General features: G+C 41.2%; 1 protein-coding gene across 1 annotated transcript in view; it reads right to left on the bottom strand.

Moving 5' to 3' along the window:
* LOC309879566 (titin-like) overlaps positions 1 to 17,213 on the bottom strand; it is a 246,514-nt gene that overhangs the window by 28,305 nt on the left and 200,996 nt on the right. The window contains exon 261 of the mRNA XM_082763383.1: positions 88 to 17,193. Coding sequence (XP_082619509.1) covers positions 88 to 17,193 — 17,106 coding nt within the window. The remainder of the gene's footprint in view (positions 1 to 87; positions 17,194 to 17,213) is intronic.

Genomic DNA, 17,213 nt, shown 5'->3' with positions numbered 1-17,213 from the left:
TAACATGTTTTTATATTATTTGGAAATAAACATTTTAGAATATGTATTGCTACATAATATTAAATTATTTTTATTAGTGAAACATACCTGTTATTTTAGTTCCCTCCTTGGTCTCACAAGGCATTCCAACACCATACTCATTTTCTCCAGAAACTCGGAAGTAGTAAATAGCACCTTCTTGTAAATCAGTTACTTTATATGACAGACGATGACAATTATTGGTCACAGTGACCCATGCTTTTTTGCTAGCTTCTCGTTTTTCAATAATGTAGTTCTTCACAGGTGCCCCACCATCATTTTCAGGAACATCCCATGATAACACAGCAGATTCTTTAGTCACATCTTTTGCTGCAATATGAGATGGTGGGCCAGGAGTATCAAGAACTTTGACAACTAAAGTCAAGGTAGCAGTATTGAGGATGTTTTGTAATGTCAATGTATATTTTCCAGAATCATTTCTTGTTGCTTTTTCAATAGTAAGAGATGTGCGATTATCTGAAATATCAATGCTTGCTCGTGTACGGAGATCAGTATCTGGTTTGTTCCATGTTACATTTGGCACTGGTTTGCCTCTGAAAGGAACTGTCATTGTGAATGATTCACCAGCCTTTACAATTAGTGTCTTCCGCATTTCACTATCAATATCAAAAGTAGGTTCCTCCTCTCTTTCTTTTGCCACCTGAGGTTCTGAGATATCACTTGGTTCACTGACACCAATTTTATTGATGGATCTCACCCTAAAGACATACTCAGAGCCTGATGCTAACCCAGTTATTGTGTACTCTGTACCTCTTAAGTTCTGAATAGCAGTTGTCCAGTCAGTTTCATCAATTTTCTTGTATTCAACTGTGTATGCAGTTACTGGAGCACCTCCATCAAATAGTGGTTTTGTCCACCCAATTGTGATACTTGACCTTGTAGAATCCATAATCTTAGGTTTAGATGGGGGAGACGGCAGGAAAATTGGATCTTCTGCACGAATCAATGGTGTGTTTTGACTTGGAAGACTGAGGCCAGCAGCATTTTCTGCATAAACTCGGAATTCATATTCACATCCTTCACGGAGACCAGATGATTTCACTCTTAAATCATAAACTGGCTTTTTGTTTACACGGATCCATCTTAGGCTAGTTTTCTCACGTCTTTCAATTACATAGCCAGAGATCTCATTGCCTCCATCAGTCTCAGGTCTTGCCCAGCACAAAGTGATTGAATCTTTGCTCACACTGGTTATCTCTAAAGATGTAGGTGGACTGGGAACTGTAAATGGGTCTAGGGCTTTGACAGCAACACTTTCTAGAGGCTCACCAACACCATACTTGTTAACTCCCATCACTCTAAAAATATACTCATTACCCTTCAGCAGTTTTGTCACTTTACAGGATGTTGTTCTAAGCTCTCCTTCACAAAGAGTCCATGCAATTCTACTGGTCTCACGTTTTTCTACAATATAATAATCAATATCTGCACCTCCATTTTCTTGAGGGGGTCCCCATGACAAATGACACTTTTCAGCAGTAAGGCCATTTATTTCTAATGGGCCTGCAGGTGGGCCAGGTCTATCAAGTACTTTGCAATTAATTGCCAAAGATCTTGTTCCTGCAATATTTTGTAATGTTAGTACATACTGTCCTGAATCACCTCGGATACAGTCCTTAACAGTTACTGCAGTAGTGTGGTCTGTTGAGGCTATTTCAACTCTAGCTTTTCCCTCAAGCTCTTTGCCATCCTTTGTCCATGAAATCACTGGAATTGGCCGTCCTGCAAAATCGGCATTGACTTTAAACACTTCTCCAGCTTTCACAACTACAACATCTCTGAATTTGACATCCATCATAATTCTTGGAGCCTCTACATCATCTTTTACAGTCACAGGTCCAGTTGTTTCAGACGGCTGACTGAAAAGTCCAGCCGCATTCTTTGCAATCACACGGAATTCATATCGCTGGTCTTCTGTAAGTCCGCCTACATCAAAATACGTTTCTTGCACATTAGTAAAATTACACTTTAGCCAGCGACCGTCTGGTATCTCTCTGCGTTCAATAATATATCCTGTTACTTTAGCTCCACCATCATATTCTGGCTTAGTCCATTTCAGTGAGACACATGTTCTTGTAATATTGGTAACTTCTGGTTGACCAGGAGGATCACATGGATCTCTTGCAGCAACTGGTTCACATGATTTACTGCATTTGCCTATGCCTGCAATGTTTTCAGCATATACACGATATTCATATAGCAGTCCTTCATCAAGACCTGTAACTTTCATTTGTGTGTCCGGTATAAGGCTTTTGTTGACTTTTGCCCAAAGAATGCTGCTTCTTTCTTTACGCTCCAAGTGATACCCTAGTACTCTGCTACCTCCATCATTAACTGGTACCTGCCATGTTACAATCATGGAAGTTTTAGTTGCATGTACAACATGAGGAGTTCCAGGTGGTCCTGGAGGCTTAAATGGATACTCTGCCACAACAGATGGAGAATTAGTGTAAGTGCTTTTCCCATACCGATTTTCTGCACAAATACGGAATTGATATTCAGAACCAGTGGTAAGTCGAGCTACTTTAATTGATGTTCTTGCAACTGCTGCAGATACTACATCCCATGTTGTCGTGGTAGTTTCTCGCTTCTCTACAATGTAATTGCTAATATGGCACCCACCGTCATATTCTGGAGGTTTCCAAGACAGAGTTACACTATCAGCACTAACTTCATCAATATGAACATCAATTGGTGGTCCTGGTCTGTCAAGGACAACTACAGTTAATGAAGCTGTTGATGATCCAGCAGTATTTGAAAGATGTAATTCGTAATGTCCCAAATCTTCATTTGAAGCTTCCTTAATGAATAGCGAAGTTGAAGTCTTTGATGTCTGAACATTTACCCTGGTTGTCTCTTTTAAGGGATTCCCATCCTTCTTCCAGCTAATGGATGGAAGAGGTCGCCCTCTGAATGGCACTTCAATCTTAAGATCATCTCCAGCTTTCACAGTGTATGTGTTGAAAAGGAGCTCAGCAGATGGCTGGATTTCAATATCTTTTGCAACGACGGGGACACCAAGTTCTCTTGGATCACTTTTTCCTTTTTCATTAATAGCAATCACTCTGAAACTATACTCTTCTCCCAGGCTTAAGCCTGTTATTGTTGCTTCTAATGTTTTCACTTGGGTACATGCACTCCATTTTATACTTCCTTTGGTTTGCATTTCTACTATATAACCAGTAATTTTACTGCCACCATCACTCTCTGGCTTTTCCCATTTAATTGAAGCAGAGTTGCGAGTCACATCAACAAGAATGACCTTTGCAGGTGGAGAAGGTGGTTCAGAAACCTTAATTGGGTCAGATGTTTCTGCTGGTAAGCCAACCCCATATTCATTTACAGCTAGAACACGGAAGTAATAACTACATCCTTCTTGCAGTTGAGTAATTTTGAAGGAATTCTTAGTGCAGTTGCTTGTAACTGAGGCATATGCTTTTCTTGTGGACTCTCGCTTTTCAACTACATAGTTGGTAATTTTAGCTCCACCATCAATAAGTGGTGCTTCCCAGGCTAGTGTTACACAATCTTTTTTCACTTCTCTGATCGTCAGATTTATGGGTGCACTGGGCGTATCAAGCACTCTGACATTAACAAAAGCTGATTTTTTGCCACTGCTGTTCTCTAAAGTTAAATTGTATCTACCACTATCAAATCTATTCACATTGTCAATTACCAGCATTGTATAGGAACTGGTGACTTCAATCTGAGCTCGATCACTAATTGTTCCTTCTGCTTTCTCCCATTTAACTTCAGGTTCTGGTCTTCCTTTGATGGTGACGAACAGACGTAATGTACCACTAGCACGTACAGTAACTACTTTTCTGAGATCTGCATCAAGTTCAATTTCAGGAGGTTCAATCTTGTCTGCTGCTATAACTGCACCAGGTATAGTAGCAGGTTCTCCTACTCCTTCTGAATTGATGGCACAGATGCGGAAGTTATACTCCTGGTTCTCTTTAAGTTTTGTTACAGTGAACTGTTTTGCTTGTAGTCCTGTTGGTGGAGTGCAGGTAGTCCATTCATCAGCAGCTGCTTCTTTTGCTTCTACTACATATCCCTTAACTGGAGCACCACCATCATAAATGGGCTTACTCCAGGCAAGGGAAACTGATGATCTGGAAGTATCTGTAACCTTTGGATTGCTTGGTGGACCTGGTGGATATAATATATCACAAGCACGATAGAAAATGGATGGCTCACTGGGTTCCCCTATACCTGCAGCATTTTCAGCAGAAACCCTAAATTCATAGAAATGCCCATCACTAAGACCTGTTACTCTGAATCGCAAGTCTGTCAGCCTTTTCTTATTACATTTTGTCCACCGGACACCATCTTTGTCTCGTTTTTCAAGTATGTAACCTTCGATTTCAGCACCCCCGTTGTCTTCTGGACGACCCCATGTTACAACCATAGAATCTTTTGTGATTGCTGAAACTTCAGGTGTTGAAGGAGGACCAGGTGGTTTGTATGGATTACGAGCCACAACTGGCTCAGACTCCAAGGGTTCTCCAGTTCCATATTTGTTCACTGCCATTACACGGAAAATGTACTCATTGCCAGCAAGGAGTCTGGTTACTTTGTGGTTAAGAGCCTGCACATCTGTAGCTACTTGTGTCCATGAAAGCCTGCTTGTCTCTCTCTTCTCAATGATATAATGTGAGATACTAGAACCACCATCATGTAAAGGTGGAGACCATGCCAAGTAGCATTTTTCTGCTGTGACACCAGTAACCTTCAAAGGTCCTTCTGGAGGTCCTGGTCTGTCAAGAACTTTTACAGTGATAGGTATAGATTTTGTGCCACCCACATTCCTGAGGTTAAGAGTATAGTGACCTCCATCTACTCTTACACAGTCCTTGACAGTAAGAGTTGTTTTTTGAATGGTAGTTTTAATTTCCATTCTTGCAGTTGCTTCTTCAAGGTCTTTACCATCTTTTGACCACGTAATGTCAGGAATAGGTTTGCCGTGGATATCAGCTTCAAGAGCAAAGGTTTCTCCAGCATGAACAACAATGACATCTTTGTATTTAGGATCCAGTGAAGCCCCCGGTGCTTCAATTTCATCTCTGGCAGTAATGGGCCCTGTACTTTCAGATGGTTCACTCAAGCAACCTGCTGCATTTCTTGCAATTACTCTAAATTCATATCGTTGGTCTTCAACAAGACCACTTACTGTAAATTCCGTTTCTAACACATTTGTAAAGCTAGCTTTCATCCACCGACCATCTGGTAGTTCTTTCTTTTCTACAATATATCCAGTTATTTTGCTTCCACCATCATATTCTGGTTTCTTCCACTTCAGTGTGATATTATTTCTTGTAACAACAATGGCCTCAGGGCGGCCAGGTGGGTCACATGGATCTCGGGCAACAAACAATTCTGATACTTTGCTGACTTTGCCAATGCCAACAATGTTTTCAGCAGAAACTCTGAACTCATATTCAAGACCTTCTTCAAGGCCATCTGTTTTATATTTGGTGTCTGTAATTAGTGACTTGTTCTGTTTTGTCCAAAGAATGCTGTTCTTATCTTTACGTTCAAGATGGTAGCCAAGCACTTTGCTTCCTCCATCATTAACTGGTTCATTCCATTGTACAATCATATGGTCCTTGGAAGCTGCTGTTACAAATGGTGTTCCAGGTGGCCCAGGCACCTTGTAGGGGTATTGCACAACAACTGGCTTAGAGTCCAAAGGAGAGCTCTTTCCATATCTATTTTCAGCAGAAATCCTGAACTGGTATTCAGAACCTGTTTTAAGCTTTGTTGATTTGATAGTTGTTCTTGCAACAGTTGCTGACACAATACTCCATGTGGTAGTGCTTGTGTCACGCTTTTCTACTATATAGTTGCTTATCTGACAGCCACCAGTATAATCAGGTGGATCCCATGATAAAATAACAAAGTCTGCACTAACTTCATCAAAGCGCACAGGTCCTCGTGGTGGGCCAGGCTTCTCCAGTACAATGATGCTCAGGTGCTCTGTTGCAGTTCCTGCTGTATTTGATGCTGTTACTGTATATTTACCGAAGTCCTCTTTGTTGCTTTCCTTAATATGTAAGATAGTTGATGTTGATGTATCCTGAATATTTAATCTGGTTGTCTGTTTCAGTGGCTGCTCATCTTTTGTCCAAGTAATAGTAGGTTTTGGTCTACCTATAAATGGTACTTCTACCTTTAGATCTTCTCCAGCCTGTACGCTATATGTATTAAACATCAACTTGAAACTTGGTGCAATTGTCAAGTCTTCAGCTATCACAGGAACTCCAAGTGCTCGGGGATCACTTTTGCCTTTTTCATTGTAGGCAATCACGTGGAATTGATATTCCTGTCCTGGACTCAGACCAGACACAACTGCGCTGCATGTTTTGGTCTCACTAACAACACTCCATTTTTCTGTTCCTTTAAGGAGCATTTCAACAATGTATCCCAAAATTCTGCTACCTCCATCATGTTCAGGTTTTTCCCATGCGAGTGATGCACTTCTCTGAGTCACATCAGTGAGAATTACTTTTCCAGGAGGCAGAGGTGGCTCTGAGGCTTTCACAGCATCTGCGGTTTCAGCTGGAACACCAATTCCAAATTCATTTTCAGCCATGACTCTGAAGTAATAGATTGCTCCTTCTGTAAGATTTTCAACTTTAAAGCTTGTCTTGCCACACTTAGCACTGACATTTGCAAATGCCTTCCTGGTTGACTCACGCTTGTCTATTACATAGTTCTTCACCTTTGCACCACCATCAATAACGGGTGGTTCCCAAGATAATACAGCAGAATCCTTCTTTATATCTTTTACTACTAAGTTTTGTGGTGGCCCTGGTGTGTCTAAGACTTTTACGGTAACAAATGCAGATTTAGAACCACTGCTGTTCTCCAACTTAAGAATGTACTTTCCAGCATCATTTCTATCACAGTTGTCAATTGAGAGTTGTGTGTAGTTTATGCCTTTATCAATTTGAACTTTATCCGTGAATTCACCTTCTTCTCGAGACCACGTGATATCAGGTGTTGGTCGTCCCCTGAATGGTATATGAATCCTTGCAGACCCACCAGCTCTAACCACTATCCCTTTCCTTAGCTCTGAATCAATATCAAGTTCTGGAGCTTCAAGTTTGTCTTCTGGTTTAATAGTACCAGGAACTGATGCAGCCTCTCCTACACCAACCTTGTTGAGAGCACACACTCGTAGTTTATACTCCTGATGTTCAACAAGCTTTGTGATTTCAAATCGAGTAGCACGTACACCTGTCTGTGGAGTAACAAGTGACCATTCATCTTCATCTGCTTTACAGATTTCTACAAGGTATCCTTGGATTTCACAACCACCATCATAAATAGGTTTACTCCAACCAAGTGTAACTGAACTTTTGGTGGTATCTACGACATGGGCATTTGTAGGTGGACCAGGCTTGAATATGGGGTCACAAGCTTTAAAGTAAGGGGAAACTTGGCTTGGCTCACCCACTCCAGCAGCATTTTCAGCTGAAACTCTGAATTCATACTCATGATCCTCTGCTAATCCTGTAACTCTTAATCGCAAATCTGTAATTCGCCGTTTATTGCATTTTATCCATCTGATGCCTGCTCGGTCTCTCTTTTCTACAATGTAACCTATGATTTCACTACCTCCATCACTATCTGGTCGGCTCCAGCAGACAGTCATAGAATCCTTTGTGATGTTGGTAATTTCCAAGGCCTTTGGTGGACCAGGAACTACAAATGGATTTTTCATCATTACTGGCACAGATTCTAATGGCTCACCAACCCCATACTTGTTAACTGCCATAATACGGAAAATATATTCATTTCCTTCCAAGAGTTTTGTTACTTTGAGCATTGTAGGTAAAACCTCTGAAGCAACAACAGTCCATGCTAGGCGACTAGTTTCTCTCTTCTCTACAATGTAATGAGAAATATCACTGCCACCATCATGAAGAGGAGGAGCCCATGCCAATGAACATTTTTCAGCTGTAACTCCTGTCACTTGGACAGGCCCCTCAGGAGGGCCTGGCCTGTCCAGGACTTTTACGTTTACTGGTACTGTCTTTGTTCCTGCAACATTAGAAGCTTCTAAAATATACTGTCCACCATCAACTCTAATAGCATCTTTTACAATTATTAATGCACTGAAATCTGTGTTCTTTATTTCACATCTAGCAGTTTCCTCAAGCTCTTTATCTCCTTTGTACCACTTAATAGTTGGTAGTGGCTTTCCGTGAACATCAGCCTCAAGTCTGAATGTATCACCAGCATTTACAACAATTGTGTCTTTGTATTTTGGATCCATTGAAATTCGTGGAAGTTCAACTTCATCCCTTGCTGTTATTGGCCCTGTACTGTCAGAAGGTTTACTTATTGCACCTACAGCATTCTTTGCAATTACTCTAAATTCATACCTTTGGTCTTCAGTAAGCCCTGTTACAGTGAATTGAGTTTCAATGACATTTGTGAAGCTAGCTTTCATCCAGCGACCATCAGGTAAGTCACGTTTCTCTACAATATAACCTATAATTTTACTTCCACCATCATATTCTGGTTTGGTCCACTGTAGAGTAATAGAACTTCTTTTTATTATTATAGCTTCTGGGCGACCTGGAGGATCACATGGGTCACGAGCTACGTAGCACTCAGAAACTTTACTTGTTTTGCCTACACCAACAATATTTTCTGCAGAAACTCTAAATTCATATTCAATTCCTTCTTCAAGGTTAGTTGTCTTGAAACTTGTATCCTGAATAATAGTCTTATTAACTTTAGTCCACAAAATGCTGTTTTTCTCTTTTCTCTCAAGATGGTAGCCCAATACCCTACTGCCACCATCATTTATCGGTTCGTGCCATTGTATGACCATGGAGTCTTTTGTAATCATTGTCACAAATGGTGTGCCAGGAGGTCCTGGTTCTTTGTAGGGGTACTGTGCTACAACTGGTGTAGATTCCAAGGCAAAGCTTTGCCCATACCTGTTCTCAGCAAATATTCTGAACTGATATTCTGAACCAGTTTTTAGTTTAGTCACTTTCAGCGTAGTTCTTGCAACAGTAGCTGAAACTGTTTCCCAAACTGTGGTTGTGGTATCTCTCTTATGAACAACATAGTTGGTGATTTGGCAACCGCCTGTATACACTGGAGGATTCCATGACAGAGTGATACTTTCTGCACTTATTTCATCAAACTTCACAGGTCCTACTGGAGGGTCAGGTTTGTCTAGAGTTATAATTTCAACAGAGGCAGACTTTTGCCCAACAACATTAGCCACAGTGATTTCATAAGTGCCACTGTCCTCTTTGCTAGTTTCTTTAATATTAAGTATAGTGAGATCAGTTGAATCACTAACATTGACTCTTGTTGTCTGCCTTAATTTCTGGCCATCTTTTAGCCAAGTAACAGTTGGTTTAGGTCGACCTGCAATTGGTACTTCTACTTTCAGATCTTGTCCCACTTGGATACTATAACTGTGAAAAGCAGGTCTTACATCTGGTTCAATCACCAGATCTTTGGCAACTATTGGAACAGCAAGGGCTCTAGGATCACTCTTACCCTTTTCGTTTACAGCCATTACTCTAAAAAGATATTCTTCCCCTTGAGTTAGGTTAGTAATAACTGCTTCAAGTGTTTTCACACGAGCACACTCTGACCACTTCTCACTACCCTTTGCCTGCATTTCAACAATATATTGTATGATTTTGCTGCCACCATCATGTTCAGGTTTCGCCCAGCTTAGCGAAACACTGTTTCTTGTGACATCATCCACTGTTATTTTCCCAGGAGGCTGTGGAACTTCAGCAACTTTAACTGGGTCACTGGTTTCTGCAGGGAGGCCAATTCCATATTCATTCTCAGCAGAGATTCTAAAGAAGTAGTAGCAGCCCTCCTGAAGTTGATCTACTTTCCATGAAGTCTTGTGGCAGTTTGTTACAACAGCTGCATATGCCTTTCTTGTCGCTTCACGCTTTTCAATAATGTAATTCTTTATTTTTGCTCCACCATCCAAGAGAGGAGGCTCCCATGAAAGTGTGACAGAGTCTTTAGTGATCTCTCTAATTTTTAAATTAAGAGGTGCACTTGGGGTATCCAGTACTCTTACACTGACAAAGGCAGACTTTGTTCCACTGCTGTTTTCTAAAGTCAGAGTATATTTTCCAGTATCAAATCTGTTAACATTGTCTAGAACAAGGGAAGTAAAGCTGCTAGTGGTGTCTATAATAGCTGCTTCTCTGATCTCACCATCCATTTTACCCCATTTTACTTCAGGTGTTGGACGACCTCTGATGGGAACAAACAGTCTTAAGGAACCTCCTGCACGCACATTTACAATCTTCCTTAATTCCATGTCAAGGTCAAGGTCTGGTGCCTCCATCTTTTCTTCCACAATAACAGAACCAGGAACATCTGCATGCTCTCCAACTCCTACTTTATTAACTGCACAGATGCGGAATTTGTATTCATGTTTTTCTACTAGTTTTTCTACTTCCATATGGGTATTCTTAATTCCAGTTGGAGGGGTACAAATTGCCCATTCACCATCACTTACATCACATTTTTCCACAATGTATCCCTGAATTTCAGAGCCACCATCATAGATAGGTTTGCCCCACGAGAGGAAAACTGATGATCTTGTAACATCCATGACTTTAGGATTATTGGGTGGTCCTGGCTTGTAAATAGGATCACATGCCTTATAGTAAGTGGAAGGCAGGCTTGGTTCACTAAGACCAGCAGCATTTTCAGCTGAAACTCTGTATTCATAATCATGATTTTCTATCAGTCCAGTCACTCTATATCGCAGTTCACTTATCAGGCGTTTGTTACATCTTGTCCAGCGAATACCTTCCTTATCTCGTTTTTCAAGGATGTAGCCCAGGATTTCACTACCTCCATCTGAAGCTGGTCTTTCCCATACAACTATCATAGAATCCTTGGTAATTGCGGTGACTTCTGGTGCCTTCGGTGGAAGTGGCACTACAAATGGGTTCTTTGCAAGTACTGGTTCAGACTCAAGAGGTTCACCAACACCATATTTATTTACTGCCATGATGCGGAAAACATACTCATTTCCTTCTAAAAGTTTAGTAACTTTGCAGTTAAGGGTCTGCACATTTGAATCAACAACAGTCCAAACCAGGCGACTGGTTTCCCTTTTTTCCACAACATAGTGTGAAATATCACTACCACCATCTTGTAGTGGAGGTTTCCATGACAGCATGCATTTTTCAGCAGTAACACCTGTAATCTCAACAGGTCCCTCTGGTGGTCCAGGTCTATCAAGAACTTTGACATTAACAGGAACTTTCTTTTCACCTGCAACATTCTTTGCCAACAGTATATACTGACCACTGTCAACTCTAATGGCTTCCTTCACACTAAGACTTGTTGCAAAATCAGTACTTTTAATTTCCATATGAGCAGTATTTGTCAGTTCACGATCACCTTTTAGCCACTGAATGGAAGGTATTGGTTTCCCATGTACATCGGCTTCAAGCTTGAATGACTCACCAGCATGTACTACAATTGTGTCTTTGTATTTTGGATCCATACTTATGTGAGGTGGTTCTACTTCATCTCTTGCTGTAATGGCACCTGAACTCTCAGATGGTTCACTGAAAATACCTGCAGCATTTCGTGCTATAACACGGAACTCATACCTCTGGTTTTCAACCAGACCAGTTACTTCAAAGTGGGTATCAATGACATTTGTGAAACTTGCTTTCATCCAGCGACCATCAGGTAGCTCCTTCTTTTCAACAACATAGCCTGTGATCTTACTTCCACCATCATATACAGGTTTCTTCCACTGAAGTGTTATTGAGCTTCTTGTGACAATTATAGGTTCTGGGCGACCAGGAGGGTCACATGGGTCATGTGCGGTATAGCATTCAGATGCTCTACTTGCTTTTCCAATGCCCACTATGTTTTCTGCATAAACTCTGAATTCATATTCAAGACCTTCCTCAAGGCCAGTTGTCTTAAATTTGGTATCTGGAATAGGTGTTTTATTCAGTTTAGCCCACAAAATGCTATTTCTTTCTTTGCGCTCCAAGTGATAACCAATGATCTTGCTACCACCGTCATTGACTGGTTCATTCCATTGTACCACCATACTGTCCTTTGAAACACTTGTTACAAAAGGTGTTCCAGGTGGACCAGGAACTTTAAATGGGTATTGGGCTACAATCGGCTCTGAAGTAAGATATGTACTCTTCCCATATCTGTTCTCAGCTGTGATTCTGAACTGGTATTCACAGCCAGTCTTTAACCGACATGCTTTTATGGTTGTTCTTGCAACAGTAGCTGACACAATCTGCCAAGTGGTGGTGGATGTGTCTCTTTTTTCAACGATATAATTATTGATAGAGCTACCACCATCATACTTGGGTGGCTCCCAGGATATGGTAATACTATCTGCTGTTACTTCATCTACTTTAACTGGGCCAGTTGGAGGTCCTGGTTTGTCAAGGACAACAATATTTAGGGTCTCAGTTGCTTCACCTGCAGAATTTGTAAGTTTAACTAAATATGCTCCCACATCTTCTTTGCATGCTTCTTTTATTGTTAACACTGTGGTATTTTCTGAACTTTCAGCATTTACTCTGGTAGTTTGCTTCAATGCCACATTATCTTTATGCCAAAACACTGCTGGTTTGGGCCGACCAACAAAAGGAACATCAACCTTTAAGTCCTCTCCTGCTAGAACACTGAAAGTGGTAAATAGTAGTTTGAAAGCTGGTGGAATCACAAGATCTTTTGCAACAACAGGTATACCCAGCTGGCGAGGATCACTGATACCTTTTTCATTCTGAGCTGAAACACGGAAGGTGTATTCTTCACCTTGAATCAATCCTGTGATAGTGGCTTCAGTAACTTTTACAGTAGCACAAGTTGACCACTTTTCACTGCCTTTGCTTTGCATTTCTACAATGTAGCCCAGAATTCTGCTACCGCCATCATGTTCAGGTTTTTCCCAAGATAAGGACACACTATTTCTTGTCACATCTAACAAGGTTATCTTCCCTGGTGGAAGTGGTCTTTCTGATACTTTTACTGATTCTGAAGTTTCAACTGGAAGGCCTATTCCATACTCATTTTCAGCTAGGACTCTGAAGTAGTAGTTGCAGCCTTCTTGTAATGAATCGACTTTCCAGCTGGTCTTGTGGCAATTGGCATTAACAGTTGAATAAGCTTTTCTTGTTGATTCACGCTTTTCAACAATATAGTTTTTAATTTTAGAGCCACCATCTATGAGAGGAGGCTCCCATGTGAGTGTAACAGATGATTTTGTAACTTCTTTTATTTTCAAATCTTGAGGTGCCCCTGGGGTATCAAGAACTCTGACATTCACAAATGCTGACTTACTACCTGAGCTGTTTTCAATTGTCAGCATGTATTTGCCACTATCAAATCTATTTACATTTTCAATAATAAGCAGAGTATAAGAGCTTGTTGATTCAATGCTTGCTCTATCCAAAGATTCCCCCTGTTCTCTTGTCCATTTTACTTCAGGTGCTGGTCTTCCTTTAATTGGGACAAAGAGTCTTAGAGTACAGCAGGCCCTAATAGTTACAACTTTACGTAGTTCTGCGTCAAGTTCGATCTCTGGAGGTAGCAGTCTTTCTTCAGCTTTTGGAGTCCCAGGAACAAGAGCAGGTTCTCCAAGACCTTCAGAGTTCATAGCATATATCCGGATCTTATACTCTTGGTTTTCTTTTAGGTCAGTGATGGTAAAAGAAGTGGCCTTTAGACCTACTGGTGGAGTTACAATCTTCCATTCATCTTCCTCTGGCAGTGCAATCTCAACCATGTAACCTGTGATCTCTGAACCACCATCATATATTGGTTTGTTCCATGCTATTGTAATAGAGGACCTGCTGCTATCCAGAACACGAGGATTACCTGGGGGACCAGGCTTAAACACAGTATCACAAGCTTTGTAGAACGGACTGGTTGGGCTTGGCTCACTGACTCCAGCAGCATTTTCAGCCATAACTCTGTATTCATATTCATGGCCTTCTGTTAGTCCCGACACCTTATAACGTAAGTCAGTAACAACCCGTTTGTTACATTTTACCCAGCGAAGACCAGCTCTGTCACGACGTTCCACAATGTAGTTAGTTATTGGGCTCCCACCATCAGAATCAGGATGGCCCCAACAGACAACCATAGAATCTTTTGTAATTGCTGTTACTTCAGGTGTTTTAGGTGGATCAGGTGGCACATATGGATTTACTGCAAGAATGGGCTCTGATTCCAGAGGCTCGCCAACTCCATATTTGTTAACAGCCATAACACGGAACACATATTCATTGCCCTTCAACAGCTTAGTAACCTTAAGTTTAGTTAATGGAACTTCTGTGGCTACAGCTGTCCATGCCAATCTACTGGTTTCACGTTTTTCAACCACATAATGGTCAATCTTTGCACCTCCATCATCCAGTGGAGGTAACCATGACAGCACACATTTTTCTGCAGTGACTTCAGACACAGCCAAAGGTCCTTCTGGGGGACCAGGTCTATCAAGAACCTTAACATTGAAGATATGTTTGGCAAAGCCACCAGGATTTGTTGCAGTAAGTGTATAAGCACCGCCATCTCTTCTTGAAGAATCTTTATTGATAAGAACAGTAGAGAAATCTGCTATTTTTATTTCTAATTTTGCTGTGTCTTCAAGCTCTTTTTCTCCTTTTGTCCATGTCATTGATGGTGGAGGGCGACCTGAAACATCAGCCTCAAGTCGGAAAACTTCACCTGCTTTCAGCACTAAGATGTCTTTGTATTTAGCATCCACCCTTATCTTTGGTGCTTCAATGTCATCTCTACAAGTTATTGCATCTGATGGCTCAGAGGGCTGACTGACAGCCCCACCAGCATTCCTAGCAATCACACGGAATTCATAGGCAGCATCTTCTGTCAGACCACTTACAGTGAATTCAGTTTCTAGTATATTGCTGAAATTAGCCTTCAGCCAACGGCCGTTAGGAAGGTCTCGTTTTTCAACAGTGTAGCCAGTTATCTTAAAACCACCATTATATTCTGGTTTAGTCCACTTCAATGTCACTGCATGTCTGGTAATGTTCAGAGGTATTGGCTTACCAGGTGGATCTATTGGGTCTAGAGCAAATACAGGCTCAGATGGCTTGCTTGGCTTACTCTTGCCAGCCAGATTTTCTGCTATAACACGGAATTCATATGCAATGCCATCAGTAAGTCCAGTTGATTTAAAGATATTGCCTGATACCAGCATTTTACTCACAGTCTGCCAAAGAATGCTATTTCGTTCTTTTCTTTCAACATGATAGCCCAGAATGGGGCTTCCACCATCAGTAACTGGCTCATTCCAACTAATGGTCATGGTTTCTTTGGTGACTGCAATCACCTGAGGAGTACCAGGAGGCCCAGGTACCTTAAATGGATAGTTTGCAACGACAGATTCTGAAGTAATGGCTGGACCAATTCCATATCTATTTTGAGCTTTAACTCGGAACTGATACTCTACTCCAGTACTAAGACGAGTAGCTTTAAATATAGTACGTATCACTGTCGTTGCCAATTCAGTCCATGTGGTACTGTCAGTTTGACGCATCTCCACAACATAATTACTTATTGGTACACCTCCATCATTCAAAGGAGGCTGCCATGAAAATGTAACAAAGTCAGATGAAATTTCATCAAACTTGATTGGTCCAGTAGGAGGTCCAGGTATGTCATGAACTTGAACTGTAATAACTTCACTAACTTCTCCAACAATATTTTTAGCTGTCAGTGGATATTGACCACTATCACTTCGTGTACATTCATTAATGGTTAGTATGGTTGCAGTTGCAGTATTTTCATAATTTACTCTTTGTGTTTGCTTAAGTATCTGGTCTTCTTTCTTCCAAGTCACAGTTGGCCTTGGACGACCAAGAACAGGGATTTCAATCTTGATATTGTCACCAGCTTTGGCAATGACTGTTTTCTGGTAGATACCACGGAGGTCAAACTCTGGAAGCATCATTTGCTCCTTGATAATAACTGGTCTGCTTTCTCTTGGGGCACTTCTTCCAGCACTGTTAACTGCCATAACCTGGAAAGTATACTCTTCATTTTCAGTTAGATTCTTCACTACACAGTCCAGTGTTTTTACAGTTGTGATATGTGCCCATTGGTTGGTTCCTTTTCTTTGTGCTTCAATTACATACCCAGTGATCTTACTACCACCATCATGTTCTGGTTTTGGCCAAGCCAGGCTAACTGAGTTTCGTGTCACATCCATAATATTAAGGCTCTCAGGTGGGGATGGTGCCTCAGAAGCTCTTACTGGTTCTGCAGTTTCAGCTGGTTCACCAATACCAAACTCATTTTCAGCCAGCACTCTGAAATAGTATTCACACCCCTCCGCCAAATTAGGAATCCTGAAAGAACACTTCTGGCAGTTGGTTGTGACCGTTGAATATGCTTTCCGAGTTGATTCACGTTTCTCAACAATATAGTTGGTTATACGTGAACCGCCATCTATCAGAGGCATATCCCATTGGAGGGTGATGCTGTCCTTTGTTATTTCTCTAGGCTTAAGGTTTATTGGTGGACCTGGTGTATCCAAGACTTTTACATTTACAAAGCCAGTCTTCTTACCAGCAGCATTTTCAAGAGTCATTACATATTTTCCTGCATCGTATCTGGTGCACTCTGTGACAATCAAGAGTGTAAAAGAGTCTGTATTTTCAATACTGGCACGTCCTTTGAGTGAAACATCATCTTTTGTCCACGTAACTTCTGGAGTTGGACGTCCTCTAATTGGCACAAAAATCCGAATAGTTAACCCAGCTCTAACAACAAGTGTTCTTCTTAGCTCAGCATCTAATTCAAAGTCAGGAATCTCTTCCCGGTCTTTAATTTCCACACTTGGAATTACTGCTGGTTCTCCAACACCTACAGCATTCATGGCAGAGATTCTAAAATTGTATTTGGCTCCTGGCTGCAGATGAGCAACAACAAACTGCGTGATTCTTAAAGCAGTCCCTGTTGTATCTTTTACCCATTCTTCTTCTCCTTCCTTTTGATGCTCCACTATATAGCCAATGATGTCAAGACCACCATCATAATGAGGCTTGCCCCAGGCTAAAGATGCACTTGTCTTTGTAGTGTCAGTCACTCTTGGATTTGCAGGTGGACCTGGTGGGTCTGAAAAGTGAGCAAAAGAT

The sequence above is a fragment of the Aythya marila genome (genome assembly GCF_965140915.1).
Source record: "Aythya marila genome assembly, chromosome: 6".
Lineage (NCBI taxonomy): Eukaryota > Metazoa > Chordata > Aves > Anseriformes > Anatidae > Aythya > Aythya marila.
Note: the sequence above shows the minus strand (reverse complement) of the source record. Positions and strands in the feature narration are given on the sequence as shown.